The sequence below is a fragment of the Ictalurus punctatus genome, chromosome 13 (assembly GCF_001660625.3).
Source record: "Ictalurus punctatus breed USDA103 chromosome 13, Coco_2.0, whole genome shotgun sequence".
Lineage (NCBI taxonomy): Eukaryota > Metazoa > Chordata > Actinopteri > Siluriformes > Ictaluridae > Ictalurus > Ictalurus punctatus.
Window position 1 is genome coordinate 447,501 of NC_030428.2, and position 22,722 is coordinate 470,222.

General features: G+C 47.4%; 2 protein-coding genes across 6 annotated transcripts in view; one reads left to right on the top strand and one right to left on the bottom strand.

Moving 5' to 3' along the window:
- waplb (WAPL cohesin release factor b) overlaps window positions 1–12,567 on the bottom strand; it is an 18,711-nt gene extending 6,144 nt beyond the window's left edge. The window contains exons 1-13 of one of the 5 annotated variants that reach the window (XM_017483526.3): window positions 12,416–12,567; window positions 10,818–11,308; window positions 7,243–7,888; window positions 6,779–7,092; window positions 6,125–6,246; window positions 5,079–5,174; window positions 4,021–4,185; window positions 2,967–3,103; window positions 2,724–2,835; window positions 2,171–2,398; window positions 1,606–1,717; window positions 1,170–1,267; window positions 962–1,038 (exon numbers count right to left, since the gene is read on the bottom strand). In XM_017483526.3, coding sequence (XP_017339015.1) covers window positions 962–1,038; window positions 1,170–1,267; window positions 1,606–1,717; window positions 2,171–2,398; window positions 2,724–2,835; window positions 2,967–3,103; window positions 4,021–4,185; window positions 5,079–5,174; window positions 6,125–6,246; window positions 6,779–7,092; window positions 7,243–7,888; window positions 10,818–11,286 — 2,576 coding nt within the window. In that variant the 5' untranslated portion in view covers window positions 11,287–11,308; window positions 12,416–12,567. Of the gene's footprint in view, window positions 1–961; window positions 1,039–1,169; window positions 1,268–1,605; window positions 1,718–2,170; window positions 2,399–2,723; window positions 2,836–2,966; window positions 3,104–4,020; window positions 4,186–5,078; window positions 5,175–6,124; window positions 6,247–6,778; window positions 7,093–7,242; window positions 7,889–10,817; window positions 11,309–12,211 lie in introns of all 5 variants that reach the window. The other 4 variants (XM_017483523.3, XM_017483525.3, XM_047159697.2 and 1 more) reach the window with 4 other exon arrangements.
- Window positions 12,568–13,038: 471 nt separating this feature from the next.
- On the top strand, window positions 13,039–21,075 carry btbd16 (BTB (POZ) domain containing 16). The gene is made up of 16 exons (XM_017483529.3): window positions 13,039–13,532; window positions 13,975–14,137; window positions 14,849–14,945; window positions 15,661–15,755; window positions 15,825–15,953; window positions 16,343–16,489; window positions 16,787–16,898; window positions 17,912–17,981; window positions 18,450–18,580; window positions 18,715–18,834; window positions 19,011–19,096; window positions 19,527–19,609; window positions 19,689–19,763; window positions 19,879–19,974; window positions 20,472–20,660; window positions 20,750–21,075. Exons 2-16 carry the CDS (start codon window positions 13,993–13,995, stop codon window positions 20,816–20,818), a joined length of 1,644 nt encoding a protein of 547 aa, XP_017339018.1. The 5' UTR covers window positions 13,039–13,532; window positions 13,975–13,992; the 3' UTR covers window positions 20,819–21,075.
- Window positions 21,076–22,722: the final 1,647 nt, after the last annotated feature.

The following is a 22,722-nucleotide window of genomic DNA, read 5'->3' on the forward strand; positions in this document are numbered from 1 at the left end:
GCTGCTCAACACAAACGGCTTCGTTTCAAATAATGCGATTAGCATAACAAGGTCTTGTTAATTACGGAGAATGGTGGAGAGTGGGTTCGTGTATTAGCGAGGTCCTTATTAAACACGCACACAGCAGCATTTTTCTGGGCATGCAGAACTGAATGAGGGCCAGCTGAGGGACTGTGTGTGAGTGTGTGTGTGTGTGCGCGCGTGTGTGTGTGAGGGCAGCAGTCTGACCCGGGCCGTGCTAGCAGGGAAGTCGGTGGCTAATTGCATTAGCAGCGGAAGAGTTTCGCTAATCGATGTGACGACAAAGAGCTGATTCTACATGTGGACATGTGAAACGTTTTGAAACTGCAGAGGAACACCTTTTATCCCACTCAGTCTGTATTAGAGTATAATTCCCGCATGGCGCACACACACACACACACACACACCTGTAATAATCACGTCTTTACATTATCTGTTTGTAAATACAACGCATTAATAATCAATAAAGAACTATTTAGAAGTTGTGAAGTGTAGAGGTTTCCTCAACAACACTGTGCGCTCATCATCATCATCATCACGGGGTATGGGGACACACTTACGTCAGACAACATTACTGGTGTTTACTTCTTTAACTTTTATTTTGGACATGATTGATTTCTCCGAGAGGTAGAAGCTGTTCAGCTCTACTGGACTGGACTTGGAAGAGGGAGAAGAAAAAAAAAGTTTATAAATGAACCTCGGGGAGCTGAAGCCAGACATTCCGTAAACAGGAGCCGAACCACTCAAAACTCAGCAGATATTTGGCACCGCAGAACCTTGGCAAGCTTTTAGACCGTGTTCCTGCAGTGCTTTTTAGATTTCAGATGAAGCAGCAAGCTCTGCTCTGTGTGTGTGTGTGTGTGTGTGTGTGTGTGTGTGTGTGTGTGTGTGTGTGTGTGTGTGTGTGTGTGTGTGTTTAAAAAGTGTGCAGAGCACTCACTTAGCCGAAGAGACGATGAGCTGGGAGTCTTTGTAGGCGATCAGGTAGGCCTGGTTCTCTGGGTTGTGCACGGTGACCTGAGGAGGAAGAAGAAAAAGTAGCGGTGAAGATGAAAGGAAGTACAGAAAGTATAGAATTACACACAGCGGGGCGCTGTTATAGGAGCCGAATCAACACACGGAGTGTGTTCACGGAGTGTGTTACTTACACTCTCCAGAACACGCAGACATCTCTCGGCCCCCCACAGAGAGGCCACCAGATTCTCCTTATCATCCTCGCAGCTCAGGTTCTCCACACACTCTTTCACTGCAGGGGGGTGGAGAGTACAAAACAACCGTCACACACACACACACTCACCTGCTATAACCAGCACAGGTTTCTTTATCACAGCACACACTCGATCAGTTGTTGTGTGCTCCTCTCTCGTCAGTTGAAGCCTGACGTGAAGCGTCCACGTGGGCCGCCATCTTGCATTTATACGTAATACATAAGCTTTCATGTATAAACAACTTGGGTATCGGCTGATGCTTTATGATGAAGTTTTAGTACCGGTATCGGAAAAGACAAATCTGTATCGCTCCTCCCCCCTCTAACACTTATATACACACACACACACACACACACGACCCCAGAACCACACGAACCTTTATCCACGATGTGGTCGAGTCCTCCCAGTAACCGGAGCTCCTCTTTGAACCAGTCTCCTGCTCTTTTCGATGTTAGTGATAACAGCGTTTCCATGGCCAGATGCCCCGTCTGTACACACACACACACACACACACACACACACACGTTCATGACGTTAGCGCACCAGACGTTATTTATTGAATTATTAAATTGATTTATTTGATACTCAATAGGATTACACCAGGCTTATATGAATGCGCTCGTTCTAATAGGTTATCATTTCCACGGTAACAGCCCATGCTGTATCGCGGAGTAGACTAACACCCTCGGAGGAATGCGCTATCTGCCCTCTTCCACATACGCGACCTCAGGGATGCTCATGATTGGTTAGTGTCACTGTGATGGACTGACCCTCCCACCCTGAGAAGCAGAGAAGACCCGTTCCACGTTTAACCCCAGCTACAGCACTACGTTACGGTTCTCCGAACACACTCGGGACTTCAGAAGGAAAATTTGCTGGTGTGTATATCTCCTGCACGGGCAGGTAAAGAAACGAGAAGTGAACCGAAGCAGCCCCGGTACCGTGATGTTCTCCAGGTCGAGGTGCTTGTTGTGCACCGTCTCGCACAGCTTGCGGATCCGTTCCTTCACTTTGCTCATCTCTTTGGCCGAGAGCTGGCTGTCTGCTGTTTTGTCCTGCTCCAGCTCCAGCAGGCGGATCATCAGCTCCAGACTGGCCCGGTCCAGGTCCATGTTCAAACGGTCGCGACTCAGGATGTACATCAGGGACGCCGTGCATAGAGCCAGGTTCTGAAAGAGAGGACATGAAAGAATGTAAAACAGAGAACGATCTGTGAAAAAATGGAGCATGAATCGGCTCAGGAGAGTCAGATTAAAGCCGCGGGTGTTTTAGCCTTATCGTAATGTGTGGTTTTCCATCTCCATGGGTGATGGTAGTTTGCTCACTTGTGCTTGCTGCGTGTTTCTACTAATCACCTGTTCAATATATCGGTTCTCTGATGGAATCAGCTCTTATTAAGAGTCCCGTGGACTCATCAGCATTAGATGAAAAACAGATACAGCACTGGTGAGGTCTCTAAAGCGCTAGGGAACTCAGTGTGAGTGTGAGTCTTACAGGGTGCTGGGGGGCATCATTGAGTGTCTTAAAGACTTGCGCCACTTTGCCCCGGGCCCTCAGGTGCATGCGGAAGCTGGGCAGAGCGCAGCGTGTCGCCAGGCTAATAACACTGTAACGACACACACACGTACACACGTTCAGATCCATCACTTAAACAAACCATTAACATTCAGCATCGTCCATTATCCTGTCACGGTGGTGAGAAAGTCTCTCTCTCTCTCTCTCTCTCTCTCTCGTTACCTAAGGCAGCGAGTGTTGAGAGGCTGGCCGCTCTTCAGGCCCGTAGCCAGGTACTCGAAGTCATCCGTGAACTCCTGGTTCTCTCCGAACTCCACCACGTCGTTGAAGTGCTTCACGTGCTGCACCACTGTATATAACTGGGGACAGAGGGGAAAGTTTATGATCAATATATGAATATCAAACTCCTCCTTCTCCTTCTCCTTCTCACTCTCTCTCTCTCTCTCTCTCTCTCTCTATCTCTCTCACACAGAGTAAGTGGTAAAATCTAGGTAAAAGCGCTGTTTTGAGATCGTCTACCATTTACAGCTCAACGATATCTACAACTTCAACTTTACTTTGATTTGTTTCTTAATTTAAAAACACAAGTTAGAACCTTATCATACGGACAGTGCGAGAGCTTTCACTGTCACAGCTACGGACTTCATACGCCATGTTTAAGAAAAGGCTATGATGCGTCCCTTTTAAAATGCGCCCTCTCTGGTGGAAAAGCGCTACTGCGAGCTACTAAGAGTTAAAAAAAAACAAAAACAAAACATGTATATACATTTTATAATGAATGAATAAAGAAATAAAAACAACCACCAGGCAGGAAGTTATAATATTTTTGTTAGAACATTACACACCTGATTTGGATTTGATGTAACATGTTAAGGAAAAAGGCACACAAATAAAAACAAAAAACAAACAGTATGAGATGGATTTGTAGTGCAGAATTTAAATTTCAGCACATCATTAGTGCTGTACTGCCTTTTAAAGAGTGCGCTTATCTAAGCAATTCTTTGAACAAAGCCTTATCGTCTATATATACAGTATGGTGTACTGCTCTCAGTGCCTGTTATCTTTCTCACACACACACACAGGATATCACACCCCACACTAGGGGGAGTGTAGTGCAAGACGATGTTAATACACGAATACTTGAAGCCACAACAACAGATAACACTGTAGTGTTTAAACATTAAAGAGAATAAAGGATTTATGAAGTACTGTGTAAATCTGATTACATGATGGGTGTAGTGCGCTCTCGTGCGCTCTCGCGCGCTCTCTCTCTCACCTCCTTGTGCTCTTTCCGGCATTTCAGTGCAGTGACGATGTCCTGGTAAGGCTCAGTGGGCACAGTGACCGACTTGGTGACTTTGGGCGGAAGGGGCGGAGTCTTGAACACACCCTCGTCTCCTTTCTGCGAGCTCGACTCTTTGCTGCTGCTGGATGACGAGGCCTGAGAGAGAACGAAGGAGAATTAGCGCGCCGAACACTGCTCGTGACCGCTCGCACCGTCGCATTCACACAGCACGCGCGGGAGAAGGAAACACTGAGGTCACCTTTCTTAGGTAAGAGGGTTAACGCTGATCTACGGCAGCTGGACTTCGGCCATGCTTTCATTCAACACCTCCAGCAGGTCCTCGCCCAACTCTGACCGCAAAGTCAACTGGCAGACCGTCAATTCCTGCTGCCTTTCCGGACTCCGTGCCTTAGAGGGCCTTGTATATATGCCTTCCTCTGAAAAATTCACTACCACCCCTGTATTCCGCCCCAAGCTCGTTTTTATACAAGTTCTCATTAAGAAAAACCTGCTCTCTTGCAAAGAGAGCGCCAAGCACTTACGCTTTCTCACTACCTTCACTGGCCATGTCAGGAATGAGTTCTCTCACTATCTTTTTGAATCCCTACACCTCCTTATTTGTAAACAAACCTCTGTTGTAACATAAATAACGATGAAAATCAGATCTAGATCCTCACGGTCTGAACGAAACTACATGATTTAAAAGAGGAGATTTACTACCAGTGTCCCCAGATCAGGACATAACTCCCACTGAAGTTTCATCTCGTATGAAAGGCAGAACGGTAGTCAGCAACACTGTTCTGGATCGCATGGAAAGTGGAAGGACCGGAGTAAAAAGATCCTCAACAACTGGTCCAGTCTCAACAACTCGCTTGCCTTCTCCACAGGGATAAGAAAGATGGTGGTACGGTTCATCCTGGAGGCTGATATGATATCTCCATGCCCCACTTCCTCTCCCACAGCTAAGCAACAGCCTTCCATGCTCAGAGAGAAAGAGAGAGACAGAGAGAGAAAGAGAGAGAGACCGACAGAGAGAGAGAGAGACTGACCGGAGCAGCCTGTGATGCAGATGGAGGTGGAGGTGGCAGCTCTTCAGGTTCTGGTTGGTTCCAGTGTCTTGCGTTATACACAGCTTTAGTAGGAGACTAGAGAGAGACAGAGAGAGACAGAGAGAGATGGAAAGAGAGAGATTATTTTAATACACGCTGTAATAGGAGTGCAGTAAACAATGACGGTACACACACTCTGGGCACATGCCACAGCTTCCTGAACAACCTGTCAATCATGTAAGAAGTCCTGCAGCGAGCGGCTCTTGAGCACACAGGTGTAAAAGTCTGAGCATCGGCAGTAATCTGACGGTTTATTTCTGGTTAGAGCGAGACGTGTGAAAGGGTTAACGCTGCAGGATGAACGTGCAACACCGACACAGCTGCCAGCTCGTCTAGGATTACACACCAATCAGTCAATTAAACAAAGCCCACTTCGGCATCAACACAAACATACTTTAATACACACACTGGAGCTAAACCAGCTTCTTTTTGTTTGTTTGTTTGTTTATTTGCTAGCCCCGAGTCTGTTATTCTTCCTCGTCTTCCTTCTAAATGAGTCGGTAATTAAAAGTCATTAAGGAGGCGCTGCTTCCTCCTGCCTGGTCTGAACGTGCTGAGCTCGGAGGTCATTAAGTGTCAGGAGGACAGCACAGAGGAGCAACAGCCCGAGTGAAATCGGAAGCGGATGCCAGGACCGCTCAAACAGCAGGAACCCGCTGAAGATGAGCTGCCAAGTTACACACAATGAGGTCAGCGGGGGGAGAAAAGAACAACCTGGCAACCGGAGCGGGATTTACACCCAGCAGACCTGCAGCTGGGTTATTAAACACTAACGAAGAGAGGCAGAGGAGCAGCTCGGCCCCACAAGCGCCGCTCAGTGGGAGGCTGCTTCCATTCGCACTAATTAACTAGCTCTCCTCGAGCGCCTTTTACAGTCGGTGGGGATTTGGAACACGCCCAATTTTATCCCCGTCCGGCCAAGAAGGCTTATCCCCCCCTTATCGATAGCGCAATATGGTTACAGACGCATATCTGGAGAGCCTTACCCGTTTGGGTCCGCTGAAGATCCTCCTGCTGCTCTCCTTGACTTTCTCCTGAGGTTTGACCTGAGGCCTCTTCGGCACCTCGGGCGTGGTGCGCGAGTTCACCTCAGGTATCTCCAAAGGATCTTCGTTTCGACAGGAGAAAGAAGAAACAAGTCAAAATTATATTCCCACAAATCATAAATCACGCTTCGTAAAAGGGACCGGAGGAAAGCAATTAACCCCAAGATAATGGATAAAACCTGCAGAGGACGAACACACACACACACACACACACACACACACACACACACTTCACTCTGCGACGCACCAAATAGCAGTTATCAATCTCCCGGCAATAATCTCAGTGATGTGTTGAGGTCTATCTTGATTAGAAAGTTGATCAGGAATGTTTAAAGTCATTTGGGACGTGAGAAGAAGAGCTACTGGTCAGAAACGTATGGAGAACGCCTGATTCGGATTCTTAAGGCAGCGCGTCGATAACGGCGGAGAGAAGAACCGATTCATTTCCATCGCTGCCTTCTAAATCCATCAGATTGTTACACCCCTAGATAATTCCATGAGGCTGTTGCAGTTATACCGCGTGCATGTGTGTGTGTGTGTGTGTGTGTGTGTGTGTGTGTGTGTGTGTGTGTGTGTGTGTGTGTGTACACTGACCTCGTTCGAGGTAGAGTTTCTGACCTGTGCTGCTGTTCTCCTGAGGTGCTTTAGGTCGAGAAACGTCTACACTAGCTACGCCGGAAACTTCCACCGGCATGGAGGCCATCCTCCTGGTCTTCCTCGGCTTTTCCTCGTCCTCGCCCCCGTCGCTATCGCTCTCGCTCAGATCGTCGAAGCCGAAGTATTTGATCTTGTAGTTGGAGCCGCCCGAGGAGGCGGGGTCTCCTTCCGCGGAGGGAGCGTCTCCGTCATCGAAGCCGAAGAGGTCCAGCTTGCTCTCCTTTTTGGTCTTGTTCTGTATGGATCTGGACCTGACGAGACCCATATAAACACAACATACGAGATAAGTCTGGATTGTGATTGGTCAGAAGGTGCTGATGAATTTTCTGACAGCAGGTGTGTGCGTGTGTGTGTGTGTGTGTGTGTGTGTGTGTGTAAAAAGCGCGTTCCCATCGCATCACCTGGGAGGTTTGGTCTCGGGCTCAGCTTTCTTCCTCAGTCTCCCGGCCTCTCCCGGATCAGCCGCAGGGGCACTCTGTGTGTACTCCTCCATTCCCCGATCCATGGAGTCCTGAATGGTGACGTTGCAGGCGGACATGCTGGACGGCTGCAGCACCGTGTAGTCCCTCGTCCTGCCCCGGCTCTTGCCCTCGCTGTCGCCGGTCTTCGCGGAACCCGCACCGTCGCTGTTCGACGTGCCCCCGAAGGCGGACGGCTTGCTTTTGTTGGGTCTGCAGTACGTCCTGCAGTTGGAGGTCCTGAGCAGCGACTGCGAGTGATCTTCCGATTCCGAAGGTTCCACTGGGAGATCCAGGTCTCCCTGACCGACCTCGGTGACACGGGTCTCGGCAGGGGGTTTGGTCAGGAGGCTGCTGCTGGAGGTCCACGTGCTGGACGGAGGGTCTCTGAAGGCCGACAGAGGAGACGTGGAGCGGGACCCCAGTCCGACGATGGCGCCCCACGCGTCGAACGAATCCTTGGCTTCAGATTTTTCCGACTTCAGGGTGGTGGTCTGGGCTAGCGGTTTGCGGTCACTCTCTGAAGCGTTTTTGTACCACGAGTAGCTGTGACGCTCCGTGTTCTCGCTGGACCAGCTGTGGCTCTTGTCTGAAACACAGACAAGGACGGTGAGTTTCTGATAGTGTACAGGAAACTCTCCTTTACAGCACAGACGCCGTATCCGGAACTCGATTCGAGCGCTTCAAATTTCCTCAACAGGAAACACCACCGATAAACAACCGGTGTCTCCATACAGGATCACAGCCCCTCAGATACGAATGCTTATTTGTAATTGAGCACATACTCTGTGCTTATAAGGATGATGATAACTCCAGCCAGTTCAAACATATCATCATCACTTCGCTCCTGCAAGCAGATGGGACGTCATCGAGGGCACTGCAACTGCTAATCTCTCCAAGCTGGAAAAATAAAGCTGAATACAGCGCGGAGGTCAGCGCTTAAGTGCAGCTGTCCTGAGGGAAGCGCAAAACAATAATTACCGCCCCGGGAGTCAAAACAGAGTCGCGCCAGGGAGGCAGGCTGACTCGCGCTCGAGTACAACCTGCCAGTCTGTAGAAACCGGTCACACTTATTTCTGCTAACAAACCGCCAGCAAAACGGTAATTACGATCGCGAATATAAAAGGGAAGGGGGCGTGACCAGACACACGTCATGCGTGCCCTCGTGTACGTTATGTCATGACAAAGAAGAAAGAAAAATAAACAAACACCGGAATCTGGTTACAAGTTTTTCTTGTTTTAGTTTATCTGTAACCTGCAGACACGACGATTTCCCCAAAGACGTTCAAACCATCAGGAACCGCGGATCGAGTCTCACGAACCGTCATCTCTGGAGAAGAGTGCGCAGCAGTTCAAGCACACAGGCCCGTCTTATAGTGCTACATACTTACTTATAGTATACGCAGACATGCGTCTGCTCAGCCCACATTTAAACCCTGGAACATGAACACCGCTCTGCGTCCCGCGACCGCGCTCCCAGGAGAAACCCGTCCGAGCGCCCGGTCCTAGCGCTAAACTGGCTAACATCTCTCATTCTGAAGGAGGCACCACAAACAAGCAGAGTATTCATGACTGCGACATGCTAACGAGCAAACCAATCGTCCACACACACACATCACATACACAGCGCAGCCTTTTTTATTTCCATTTTCCCTCCAGATATCGCTAATTTCCCCGCCCGCTACACGAGACCAGATTCTAAGCTGACCCGAGCCGCGTGCATCATCATCAGCGCCACAGCTGCTGGAGTTTAGTCCGGGGGAAGCGTCAGGAGCGGTTAATTAACGCTGACGCTCTTATCACACACAGCCGGCGCTGTGGGTCTGAGCCTTCTGTCACCTGCAACCCCGTAACGCTGCCAAACATGTCACTTCCAGTCAGGAAAATGTCACCGAGCGCTCCGGGACCAGTCTGACGCTCCCACAGAGGGCGCTGTGTTCGGGTTTGATCTACATGAGCCACCTGTCACTCATACCTAGCAGCGAGAGGGGGGAAAAACAATCACACACACACCTTACTCCTCATTTCCAGCTGTTCCAAACAAAAATGTTTATTTATAACAGCTATTATTTGCATAACATTTTTTTGTACTTCCTTTAACAAACAGGTCGTCCATCTTTAAACTCGTACGGCTGATAGACCGTTACGTACGGCGGCGGGTCCGGTCTCGACTGGCAGCAGCTGATCTGACATTAACGTTCCAGATTTAATCGGAATATTAATTATACTTAACTGTTTTCGGCCCCCTCTGAAAGTATCGGACAAGCAAGACCAATTCTACTGTTTTCGCTACACAGTGAAGACATTCAGGATAAACCAACAAGAAGATCAGAGAGACGTCAATGGGAGAAAAGTGAGCTACTTTGAAGCTGAGAAGAGAGAGAAAATCTATCAGAGGCATTGCGTAAATGTCGGGCGTAGACCATAGAACAATTTGGAATGGTCTGAAAAAGAAAGAAACCCCTGGCGTACTGAGGAACAGACACCGAACGAGTCGGCCAAGGAAAAAAACAACAGCTGATGAAGAACATTGTGAAAGCCGTGACGAAAAACCCACAAACAGTCCGTGACCTCACCAACAACCTCCACAGGGCAGGGGTGAAGGTCTCACAATACACCGTTCGGAGAAGAATTCTCGAGGCCGTACCATAAGATGGAAACCACTCAGCAGTAACGATCAGAAAGACAGACTGGAATTCACAAAGAAATACAGAGATGATCCTCTAAAGTTCTGGAACTGAGATGAACAGATACCGAAGTGTGGAGAAAGAAAGGATCCAGAAGATACGAGCCGTTCCTGTGAAACATGGTGGAGGTAGCGTCACGGCTTGGACTTGCATGGCTGCTTCTGGAACATTCTCACTGATCTTTACTGATGATGAACTCGTGATGGGAGCAGCAGAACGAATTCAGAAGTCTGAGGAACTTCATCATGCAGCGAGACAACGATCCGAAACACACTTCCACCTCGACACAGGACTTCATCAGGAGGAAAAGTGGAAGGTTTTAGACTGGACACGTCCATCACCAGACCTTCACCCAACTGATCAGCGTCTCACCTCCTGAAGAGGAGACTGAAGGAGAAACAAACAACTACTGAGAGAAGCTGCGGGGAAAATCCTGGAGAAGCTTCTCAGAAGAAGAAGAAACCGCAGGATTGATGCGGTTACTGCAAGTGAGGGAAATGCTACCCAATATTACGTCCTTTATTTGAGGACTTATCTGTTCCTAGACTTTTGCTCACCTAAAAATTGTGTGCTCCGATACAAAAGGTGCGGTGTTTTAATTGTTTAACACGCCTAGATGTAAATATGAGGACGTGGAAGTTGAAATTCTGATCTGTCGTCTGATCTAAAACCCAGATGTCTTCAATGTGTGGCACAAACAAAACGAATCAGCCTTGCCGTTCCGATACTTTCGGAGGGGACTGCGGGTCCTCACTCTGTGCCGTTCGAACCTGTTGATTATAAAATGTTAGATCTGAACACACTAGCGGTACAGCTGTAGCAGGTTCATACCTGATGTGGAGCTGCTGAAGAACTTCCCCGAGTCCTCCGGGACCCAAACGGAACTCTTATCTGCACTCAGCGTGGGCGCCGTGCGGGTCGGGGGCCGGCCCGGTGCCGCCGCCTCCACGCTGGCGGGCTGGTTCACTCTGCTGTTAGGCTCCAGGGTCAGACCGGCCTCCGCAGAACCCAGCTTGGCCGGGGACTTGGACGCGTTACGGGACGACACGGGCTTCGACTCGTCGTCGCTGTCGAACCCGAACGGGTCCTCAGAGCCATCGTCCTCCGCCGTCTTGGGCTTCTTGGTCCGGTCGGGTCGGTCGGCCTTCACGCCGGGTCTTTTGGATCCCAGCTGAGCTTTGTACGTGGTCTCGCCCCATTTGGTGCTGAGTGTGGCGCGCTTGTTGGACAGGACCTCGTCGAACTTGGACGTCCCGTCGCCTGCCTTGCGGCTGTAGGTTTTCACGATTCGAGACGTCATTGTGAAGAGCGTTTCATATTCTCTACAGACACACAAATGGAGATTACTGAACCGTCCTGGAGCTCAGGAGTACCCCTTTACTACAACTAAAATCATTAACATCACTTTATCCGAGTTTAAACAAATATTCCACATCGTTTAGCAGAGTTAACACTCAACACACATCATTCAATGGCGTCTAATGCTAGATTAGATCAGGATACACACACACACGACTTTATACACTTCAACAACAACAACAACAACAAAGTTAGCCATGATGAGCGATTAGCTAGCTAGCAAGTTAACTCCTAATCCCTAGCTCAGAAGATAAACTCTTCAGAAACTGTAGTCAAAAACAAAAGTATTAGTATTATTATTATTTATTTCTTTTTAAAGCTAGCTAGCTACTTCCACGCTAAAACGACTCGGCTAACTCCAGCGCTTTTGAGAAGTAGTGTTAGCTACAGCTAGTTAGCTTTGTTTAGCTAGTTAGTGCTTGTTAAACTCTTGGGAAACACCGACAAAGCTAGTTTTTTCCCCTCATTAAAAAATAACCCGTTCTCGGGTGTTCATTGCTGGTTCTGTGGCACGACAGAAGTCCAAGACGTTCCGTTTTTTCCCCCTCAACAAGTCCATACAAACCAGGCAAGCTTGTGAAAACATGCTAGCGGCTAATTCATTAGCTCGTTAGCTTATTAGCTAGGCGTGTATGAAGTTAGCTAAGTTTGGCCGTGGCTGTGTGTTTGTGTTGTTGCAACCTCACGGGAATGAATTAATCAGTGTTTATATCGTTAACGCCTCGGAATTTCTCTAGTGTGTGTGTTTCATTTGATTTCTTTAACAAATTAGCACCGCGCTCAGCTTTACAAGTTTCCGAGGCGCTCTCTCTCGCGCGCGCTAGACTTAGCTTAGCTTAGCATAGCTTGAGCTCGCGCTACATTACCCAACTGTCAGTCGCGCGACGGGCCTCCTACTCCAGATCTCGGGTTCTGCACAATATAAACAAGAAGGCACTGCTCCACAAACTGAGGCTACAGCAAACTCCGGGGACCGGAACAGCGACTCGGCGAAATCTACAGAGGCTATCCGACTCAAATCCCGAAATATTAAAACGTACTCTTGCAGTTTTTTAACGCAGCTTTCTCACTCGATTGTATCGATTCTTCAACACCGACGGCCTCCATTCGGGTTCCTCCCTCCTATTTTTGCCCTTTCGCTAGCAACGTTAAACGTCATCACGCTCGCCAACCGAATTCGTCCAATCAGTAACCGCGAATTCGTGGGCGAGCAATGTGATTGGTCGGATCAAGTGCCAGTTGAGCCTGAACGTCGAGCACGCTAGGAACACGTACACGTATTTTCCATTGTACACTGGGAAGTGTAGTCCGTAAAGAATGTAAATAATCCCCGTAAATCCGTCCGAATAGATTTAGTGTGCTATCCCAGATGTCGCTTTTATTTTTTTATATTAGTATTTATTTCATGCGAGCCTTATTTCACCCAATCGCTTTCTTATCGTTATATTATATTATACGCTTTCTGCTAGTGCAGTTCAGTTTCGTCCAATTGATTGGAATTGATTTCCGGTTGATATCAACCCGATTAAAAGTGTATACGCTTCGACAAAATATCGGATTTGTTCCGTTAACTAAATAATGAAGTAAACACTCGTAGATTTTAATGTACGTATATCGAAACAAAAAAAAATGTCTTCGTAAAGATTCAAGACTTTTATTTGTATGCCGATGCCCTATCAAATAATATTCTCTCATCCGGGTACTCTGGATGTACGAACCGTTAGCTAGTGAGCTACTAACTAAAGAAAATATTTTGTTGGGAACATAACAATAATGATAATAATAAATATGAGTTATGAGTAACTTGTCAAATTAAAACATAAACAGGACAGAGCTATAAAAGTGGTTCACAGTTAGCGAAGCTTAGCCGCTAGCTGGCTAGGCGAGAGAGCGCGGGGGATTATGGGATGCGTAGTTTTTTTAAGCGCATATGAGGAGAATACTCAGCGAATATGATGTAAGAATATAACCAGGCATTTACAGGTATCCAGGTTTATAAGTAATAACTCATAAAAAAAAACGCACTGTATTGGGCCAGAGTTACATTTAAAAAGTAATTTTTTAACGTGACTAACACGTACGGCGAAATTCACTTCCGCTCTCAGCGGACACTGTTGCCATGGTTACCAGAGCTCGCGCTGAAACTTTGGGTATCGGCACAAACAAATTTCACCTCCTGTCCTACAAGTAAGTTCACAAGAAATCGACTATTTATTGCTTAGATAAAGTTAGTTTCTGTACACCCTCCTCTCTGTGGTAGAGGTCTTATTTACTAGTTTTCACTTTATTTTGAGGTAATTTAGCACAGCGCGATGCTAAGCGCGTGCCTCAGCACACACAGCAGAGGGGAATGTCGAGCAAGTCCATATACATATGTGTGTGTGTGTGTGTGTGTGTGTGTGTGTGTGTGTGTGTGTGTGTGCACTGAGGGGTTTAAGCACATCTCTGGGTGTTTTATTCCTCTTATACCACAGCGACTCCACTAATTAAGGAACAACATGTTATACTTTTTTCCATTTATAGTTACATTTAACGCTGTGAACTCCTCTGTCCTGAAGATGTCTGAGTTACAGCTTCACCACTGACACTGGAGATTCCTTCCTTTCAGTTACTGTGTGTGTGATTGCAGGTGTGTGTCGGTTTAGCTATGAGGCAGCGCAGACAGACAGGATACACAAACCGCTGGCAGTTGGCTCCGCCCATAGCAGGTGATCTACTGGGTCAGTCGCAGGTGAAGAGAGCGGCGAGGTCGGGGATCGGCGTCCACACGCCTCACAGATCCGGCGGGTCAGGTGAGAGCCTGTTTACGTCTGTCGCAGGTGGGTATTAAACGGAAGAAGACGGAGAGCGGTGTAACAGCGTGAGAGTGGATTTTGAACCCGGACCATGAGCGTCTAACAGCGGGGCGAGTGTTTTGGCAGACAGCCGTGCCATATCAGTGCCACAAAACAGCGGGTGACCCCAGACCCCACACACACACACACACACACACACACTCTGCCAACACGGTGCCATGGAACTGGCATCAGCAGCACTGAACCGTTCTCCTGGAGAGCTGGCACAGGAGTTTATAAGAAATGCAAATAAACACGCCAGGGCAGGAAAGAAACAGAAGAAGACAGTATGTCTTTTATCCGAGTGCCAGGTTTTATCTGACGGCCGTGCAGGGGGCGAACGTCTGAGTCCGGTGTGAAAGAAACGACCCAGCGCAGTGCAGATCTGATATCGGGTGATGGAAGTGACAGCGCTGTGTAGCAAAACAAACGCTTTAACGTCACACACAGTAACAAAATCTCCATTTTACAGTTCGTCGCTGTAATGGGAAGACATTACGGGTTGTTTGTTTCAACGACTCATCCTGCACTAGTCATGTGTTCGTCCAATTAAATGCTCTCTATTCCTCCCGAGGGGCGTGTCTCGCTCTACAGTAGCGGCTCATTAGAATGAAACCTATCACACACACACGCACACGGTTTCTTTTCACGTGTATGTTTGTATTTCAGGCGACACGCTCCAGCAGCAGCGGCGTGACGAGTCCATTCTGAGCCATCCGCCTCCTCCTCCTCCTCCCCTTCACGCTGCCACGCCGGCCGGACCCTGGTACGACGCCCAGCGCATCGCCCGCGCCTCCTGTTTGGCTCAGAAAGAGCTTCTGCTCTCGGTGCTTTCGCTCTGGAAGAGGATCATCTGGCGTTAATTTGGCGTGTCTCTGCACACAGTGGGTGGTGTGGAGAGGGAGGTGTAGAAGGAGGGGGTGGAGTAGACCAGTGCCCAAAAGAGTGCAATAGTAGTCAGTTCCTGTTCTCGTTACAGTTACGATACAGCAGAGATAACCGTCCGTTCCCTCGCCAGCCTATCGTTATTCTCTTGTGAAGCTATTCATAATAATAATAATAATAAAAAGTTAATAGGACAAAATGGTTACAGCTTCACCTCCGACTGACACTGGAGACTCCTTCCGTCAACGTTACACAAACAAACAAACGACTCGCTTCACGCTTCTTTGCGCTTTCTCAGTAACGCGACAAGCTGCGATTATTTATTAATATTAACTCGAAGAGAGAGAACACAGAGGATGGGTAAAGAACGACCGCGGTAACGTAAACAGGAAGGAATTTATTTCATGGCGTTCCAGCTATGGGCGTAACTAGAAACGGATAAAAAGTGTGAAGTGTCTTTCTTTAGTAAGACTGTTTTATTATTATTATTATTATTATTATTATTATTATTATTCTTATTACACGTGAAGTCATTCGAAGGTTCCGGACCCGTGAGCAGCACGTGTGTTTAAGTGACTTTTTCCCATTCTCCCCAGTGCGTCGCAGGACGTCCAGCTGTCACGCACATCTGCAAATCCCGAACACGTGTTCTACGTCGTCTCTCAGCAGGTGGTCCGGAACGCTCGGCCAGGTAACGGGAGTTTATTCCGACATCACACACACACACACAGGTTCTTTTTTTAACGATCTCCTCTAACAGACGCAGTGCTGGAGAGTTTGGGGAGCATGTGGGAGCTGCACTGTCCGTACCTGTGTGAATCAGAGACCCTCGCTGAGCTCTACAGGAACTCCACGAAGCAGAGACACACACTGCTCCAGGACAGAACCGGTGACTGGAACACGCTGAGACACGTTTAATGCAGTCAGTGTAGCTTCAGTAAGGGTTTATCATAAAAACACACACAGAACTGATGTCTTTCTCTCCCAGACTGCAGTCATGCAGCCAGTCAGTGACAGTCGAGATAGTCAGGTGATCACACAAAGTGACACGCCCCTCCCCCCACCCTTATTCCTTTTTGGACGAGAACAGAGAGTAAAACTCCATCATCTAAACACACACCGTCCAATCAGAGTCCGAGTCACACTAAACTGTAAATACCTGCAGGGGCAGACAGGATTGGGATTTTCTTTTTAAATGATGTAATAATCAACGCGCCATTTTCAGAATCGGATTCGTACAGACTGTTTGCTAATAAAAACGCGTGTGTTTTCTTGCAGGGAGCGACATGAGAGAGAAGCGTGTACGGCGAGGAGGCGGAGAGATGAAACTGAGACAGGACGGAGGAACGGGGACGAGTCGAGGCGGCCTCACACGTCCCGTCCTGCTCCCGCTGAACATAAACCATCCCTCCATCACCAAAGAGTGTAAATGACGTTCAGTAGAAGCACGATGTGTGGGCGCAGTAGGGTTTAAAGCCCTGCTTCCTCACACAGGAGCTCACAGACGCCTAGACGATCGGCTAGCGATTGACAGGGGGAGAGAGTATACCCCCTCCCAGAGCAAATACTTTTTCCAGAAATTTCTCCGAATCACGTCAATAACTTCAAATGATATCTTCTGCTTAGTGATATGAGAAGTAAAAACTACAGCACAATACTGAGTATCGTGAGAAATTATTCATATGTAAGGATTTAAAGTCTCTCTCTCTCTCCCTCTCTCAGCTCTTTCGTTTGCCCTGAGGTCTATGTACAGACGTGACGAGTGTCCCGATGAGTGGTGCGAGGCCGTGCTCTGTACCGCCACCCTGCTGCGTCTCCCACAGCTTAAACAGAGGTCAGAGTTCGCGTCACACACGCCTACACACCTCTATGACCTCCGAAATACATCATTCACTACGTTTAGTCCACACATCTCAGTGTGAGTGAGGGGCGGGGTTTACTGTAGGTCACGTAGTTTTCACGTGAAATAATCCAACAACGGACTGAAGTGAACTGAAGCGGGACGCTCATGTTTCATTCACGTCATTAACTCCACCCCCGGGTCTCGGGAGAGCACGCACACACACACACACACACACACACACACACGTACACACGCGTACTCTTGAGTCATATCCTGCATGTTAGGTGGGTCAGGGGATTTTACTCCCACAGCCGTTAACATGAAACGTGTGTTAGGGACGTGAGCTGATGGTAATGGACATGCGTACTGATCCACACCCTGCATTATTCCTATTACATCAGACAGACAGACAGACAGACAGAGAGAGAGTGAGATGAGCAGACAGACACTTTATCGAGTTACAGCTGCACAGAGCCTGGACTGAAACTATTAAACTATTAAAATCAAATCGATCATAAACTCCTCAGCACATCAGGCTGATGAAAGGTTGTGACGACTTAACACACACACACACGCAAGTACAAACGGAGGAGGAAAATCATAAGAAGTCATAAATGAATTCATTGCAGCTCTATTTGTTCGAAAAAGAAAGAAAACGATGAAACGAGAAGGGTCTGGCGAACAGAATATTATTATTATTATTATACAATATCATTCGTGAACGTATACCATTGTCCTTCAGTAAACACAAGCCAGGCACTTGTTAGGGGGGAATTTTTGATTGACACGTGTGTTTTGATTGACAGGTGGGTTTTGACTGACAGATGGGTTTTGATTAATGGGTGTGTTTTGACTGACAGATGGGTTTTGATTAATGGGTGTGTTTTGACTGACAGATGGGTTTTGATTAATGGGTGTGTTTTGACTGACAGATGGGTTTTGATTAATGGGTGTGTTTTGACTGACAGATGGGTTTTGATTGATGGGTGTGTTTTGATTGACAGGTGTCTGAAGGAGATGATCTCCAGTATCAGTTTTTCGACAGTGTGCGACTTCCATCGAGTTTCCTGTAAGGTGAGACAGATGTATAACTTTAACACAGCGGTAATGTCTTTTATTCTTTTCTTTTTTCTCTCTCTTCATATTTATCACTCGAGTATAGTTGTGTGTGTGTGTGTGTTTTTCTTTTTAAATGTTACATATTTTGAAAAGTATTATTCGTAATAAATATCTGTAGTACGTTACGATAACGTGTAAAATGTTGAGATGGCCAGCAGGGGGCGCAGTGACCTTCAATATATTTCTGCAAATACCGAGTGTTAGAAATAAAAATATAGCTGCACTGTTGGTGTTTTTTAGGTTTTATTACCATAAACCAACCTAAGATCTGTAAATATATATACATAACAGCCCATTAATAATAATTCAGAGTAGAAAGGTTGTTATTTGTTCTCAGCACCACACACACACACACACACACACACACACACACACACACTATTCCTTTCATATGCATCGTTGACTCTCCTTTGTGTCTTTCAGTACAAGCAAGCGAGTCTTCAGCGGGCGTGCGAGCGATGGCTGGAGATGTTCCTCGTGACCGAGCTGTCGCATCGCATCCACCTCCGGGACTTGACCTTTGACCTCTTGCTCAAAACCCTGCTGTGCCCCAGGTCACCGTCACCTCTGAGAATTTAGATATGAGTCGACCGTCAGTCACATGGTCTTAGTGTATCAGGAATGCACTGATAGTTGTGTATAGTGTGTAGATATTTGTGTGTCATTAGTTGTGTGTGTGTGTGTGTAGAGTGTTCACAAGCAACGAATACGAGCTCTTCAGGACTGTGCTGTACTGGATCTACTTGCAGTTTAACACCCGAGAACACACTCTGCCCTCGCACAGCACCATCATTGACTTCTTCTGCAGGCACACACACACACACACACACACACACAGTGTTGTATTCTTTATCATACTTATTATAAGCACTATTACATTTCTCTGGACCAGGAAATACTTTGACAGTGATTTGAAAGTAGTTCTCAAGTTTCTCTCTCTCTCTCTCGCTCCCCCCCCACCCCCCCACCCCCCCTCTCTCTCAGGGCTTCTGGGGTTTTTCTGGAGCAGCCTCTAGGCCAAACGTACGCTCCTCTCTTCCAGGCTCTTCATCTGCATGGTATCACAGAGCGTGAGTGTCGAATCCAATCTCCCACAGGCGTCTGATCTACACCACATAACCTCCCGGCGGATAATAATCTAATCTAAGATAAATACTCGATATCTAATTTGAAATTAGTGACAAATGAAGCCTAGAAATAGGGTTAATAATCTTCTTTTCATTTGATTGCGAACAGGAAATACGACATGCGTTATCATATGCTAATGTCATATTATATACGAATTATTATATTATTGGATACTGAGATATTTCAGGTTAAAGGGACAATATTACTAATTCGAATGAACTTTTTAGTGGTTTCGTGCGTATTTCCGAATCGAGTGTCACTGAGACACGCCCCTGTTTTAGACCAACTCCGCCCCCACGTGCTCTGAGTGGTCACCTGATTACCCAGCACTCAGCATCATGTTTATATGTTATTTGTGGTGGTGTCTCCCAGGAGAGCACATGGAGGAGATGCAGAAGGTCAAGGTGTTCCCTCATTCCTGGCTCCACGTCGCCTTCTCTAACCTCGTCTACTCCGTGAGTCTCTATCAGAACGCACCTCACGATGAGGTTCCTCCTCACCTCCTTTATTTATCTGACGCTCGTTTGTGCGCAGATCCACAGCGGAGGAAACATGCACATCACCGACTTTTCCAGGCAGGCCGTCCGCTTCGGAATGACCGTCTCCGGGGTGCGGCGTTCCTCTCATAGAAGTGAGCCGTTTGTCGTCTGCTGTTAATGCTAACTCACTGGAAATCTGAAGTGTGTGTGTGTGTGTGTGTGTGTGTGTGTGTGTTGTCCTACAGGATCACTGCACTCGCACTGTCGGTCTCTACGGCTTCTACTTCCTGCTCAAAGCTTCTCGAGTCGGAGAATCCGAAGCGTTTGCGTTCTCCATGGAGGTCAGTGTGCGTCACACAGTACACGCTACCGTACGTACTACACAGAGTACCTCAAAAACACGGCCCCGACTGACTTGATCAGAACCGGACAGCTGTATACTGCAGATATGGGAGTAAATGCCTTCTGGGAAAGTGCTGGAATTGTTTTCTGACTCATCCCGTAGTAGTTCTGAGAAATCGCTGTCGAGAACGCGGTTCATTTTCACCGCGTTTTTTTGAAGTCTTCCCTTTTTCCGCCTCAAAATGAATGGGTGGAGTTTATCCATGTGAAAGGGGGTGGAGTTTGCTCTTGACCATCCTCCATATTTACCTAGCATCAGGTGTGCTCAGATTGGGAAGGGGGCGTGGCATGGCGTATCTCGAATGCTATTGGCTGTTTGTGTAAACGAGTTCGGAAGAATCCGTAAAATCCCACTTTTCTAGACGTTTGATGAAAAAATGGCGGTTAACCTTTCACGCCTCGCTCTCTCTCTCTCTCTCTCTCTCTCTCTCTCCAGAGGTTAAGACACTGGGACCCGGCGCTAGCTGAGAGCTGTAGGACGACGCAGCCGTTCAGCATGAGAGCAGAGCGCTGCGTGTGCTATCGGATCAGCGTGCAGAGCTGTGTGTGTGGAGAATGGCAGGAAAGGAGCAGCGGAGAACTCAATCAAGTGTTTGGCTTGAGTAAACGCTACTGCAGGAGCGAGGTAAACAATTAAACAATACACACACACACACACACACAAGTTATCGGTGTTTCCGGAGTTATTCATTTAGTTATTCGTCTTTCTTCCAGGTGTTTACGGTCGACGGACTCGGTACGCCCGCGCTGGTGATGTTTTCCCTGGCCTTCCCATCCACATAATGAGTTCTTCTAATAATAATAATAATAATAATAATAATAATAATACAGAGCTGTTTTTCCTTCTCGGCTAATCGCGAGTCCTCACTGCTAAGATGCGACACTTGCGCGTGCTTACACGATACGCACAGGAATAAAACCCTCGGCGTGGTGCCGTTACAGGAAAACAATCCACGACGTGGTGTGACGGAGCGGAGTTACTGTTACCTCTGTTATTGTGTTTTTGTTTACTCCGCAATAAAAGTTGATATTTCGGCGCATCCACTAAGGTTTACGGGTTTTCCTCCTCCTCTTTAAGTACGTCAGGTCTCCATTGTTCTCAAGCACTCCTGTTTCAGAGGAAAGGAAGCCAGCTTCGGACGCGACGCAGGAAGTACTCCCTGACCCCGTTATTGCTCCGAGTCCACGACGTTCCGGTTTCTTTGGACCCGAGGCCCGTTTCTCAGCCCCCAAACCTATTTTAAGAGAAAGAGCAAAGCCGATAGCGGAAAAGAGACCGCGCAGTAGGAGTGCGATTAATATACGATATATAATCACGATAAACTGATTTCTTATCAACTGGGATATAAGCCCCTGGTGTCGTCGTCGTCGTCGTGACGATCGATATCAGAGTGTGAGCTAGCTAGCATGTCTAACTAGCTACGGAATACAGCTAACACGAGTTTTAATCAAGAAGAAATCCTCAAACCAAAAATTCCACGGTATTTATTAGAGCAGTGTGGTTTTCCTGTGTGTGGGGGGACTGTACGTTATTTACTGTTGGCGTGAGCAGGCGTGAAAGTCCTCCCTAACTTTCCAAGTGGAGAGGGAGTTTTTTTCTGCTCAGAGTTCAGCTTCAGTTAAACGCAACCTTACTGTACACATCATTAGACAGCCTCCTTAGCACAAACATTCTAACCAGCTTCCTACTTCTTTAGTCTATTTCGTTAGTGTGTGAAGTCACTGCAGATCAGTTTACTCCTACAGAAACTCGTGGGTCTGATATAGAGGAACTCTGTCTTCGAGAGAATAGCGATGTGGGGGAGAGTTTAGAGGTCTGGGGATTTCCCACAGGTTCTGAAATGATACAACATGCCGCAGATATTTCCTTTCGTAATGCTCAACCCTGGTTTCCTTGTTTTGGATGACGGACACGGCAGCTGACTGGATGCAGTCGTGTATGCAGAAGCCCCGCGCCTGAGTCATAAGCACAGTTTCTAGTGAAATGACCAACAAAGGCGTGGCGGACATTTTGAAGCGGTTTACTTTTCTCTCGTGTTAATAGAGGATATAACGTAGGTAATAAGTGCTGCGGTGATAAAGAGGCACGTGATCACCGTCCTCAGGTCTGAGGATAACACTGTATAAAGTCTTCATCCATAACGGCAATGAAACGTTCGATTAAAAATAAGTCAATAAATAAACGCGCTGCAGATGAATACGTGTGTAAAGCCGTCTTTGCATTGTACAGTTTGTCTCACTATGATCAGATAGTCAAAGAGTTCATCTGCCAAGGTCTTTCTGGAACGCTGTGTGGACGTAGCGCTTCTTTGCTTTGGAATATTTTGTGTCTGTCACGCACCTCACAGTTTTTCACCATATCTGTTATGGTCCTAGACGTTCCAGGCCGGAAGGGCACCTCTCCCGCTCCGTGACTACAACTCCCTCAGCCTAAGGGACCTACGTTTTCTTGAATTTCTTTTGCAACTCGATTTATTCTGTACCGTCTCTGAGTTTTCTTGACTGTTTTCAGTCTCTTTTTTTTTCCTCAGTAGCACATCGTTCACCTACATTTCTTTTCCTCGTATTTTGGTGAATTATTAGTGATGTTTCTGCAGCCTCATCAGGAGCACTCCTCAGTGGCGCTTCATAATCACCTCCATTTTGCTGTGAGGAGGTTTCAGGCCATCTTTCGAGAGAATAAGACG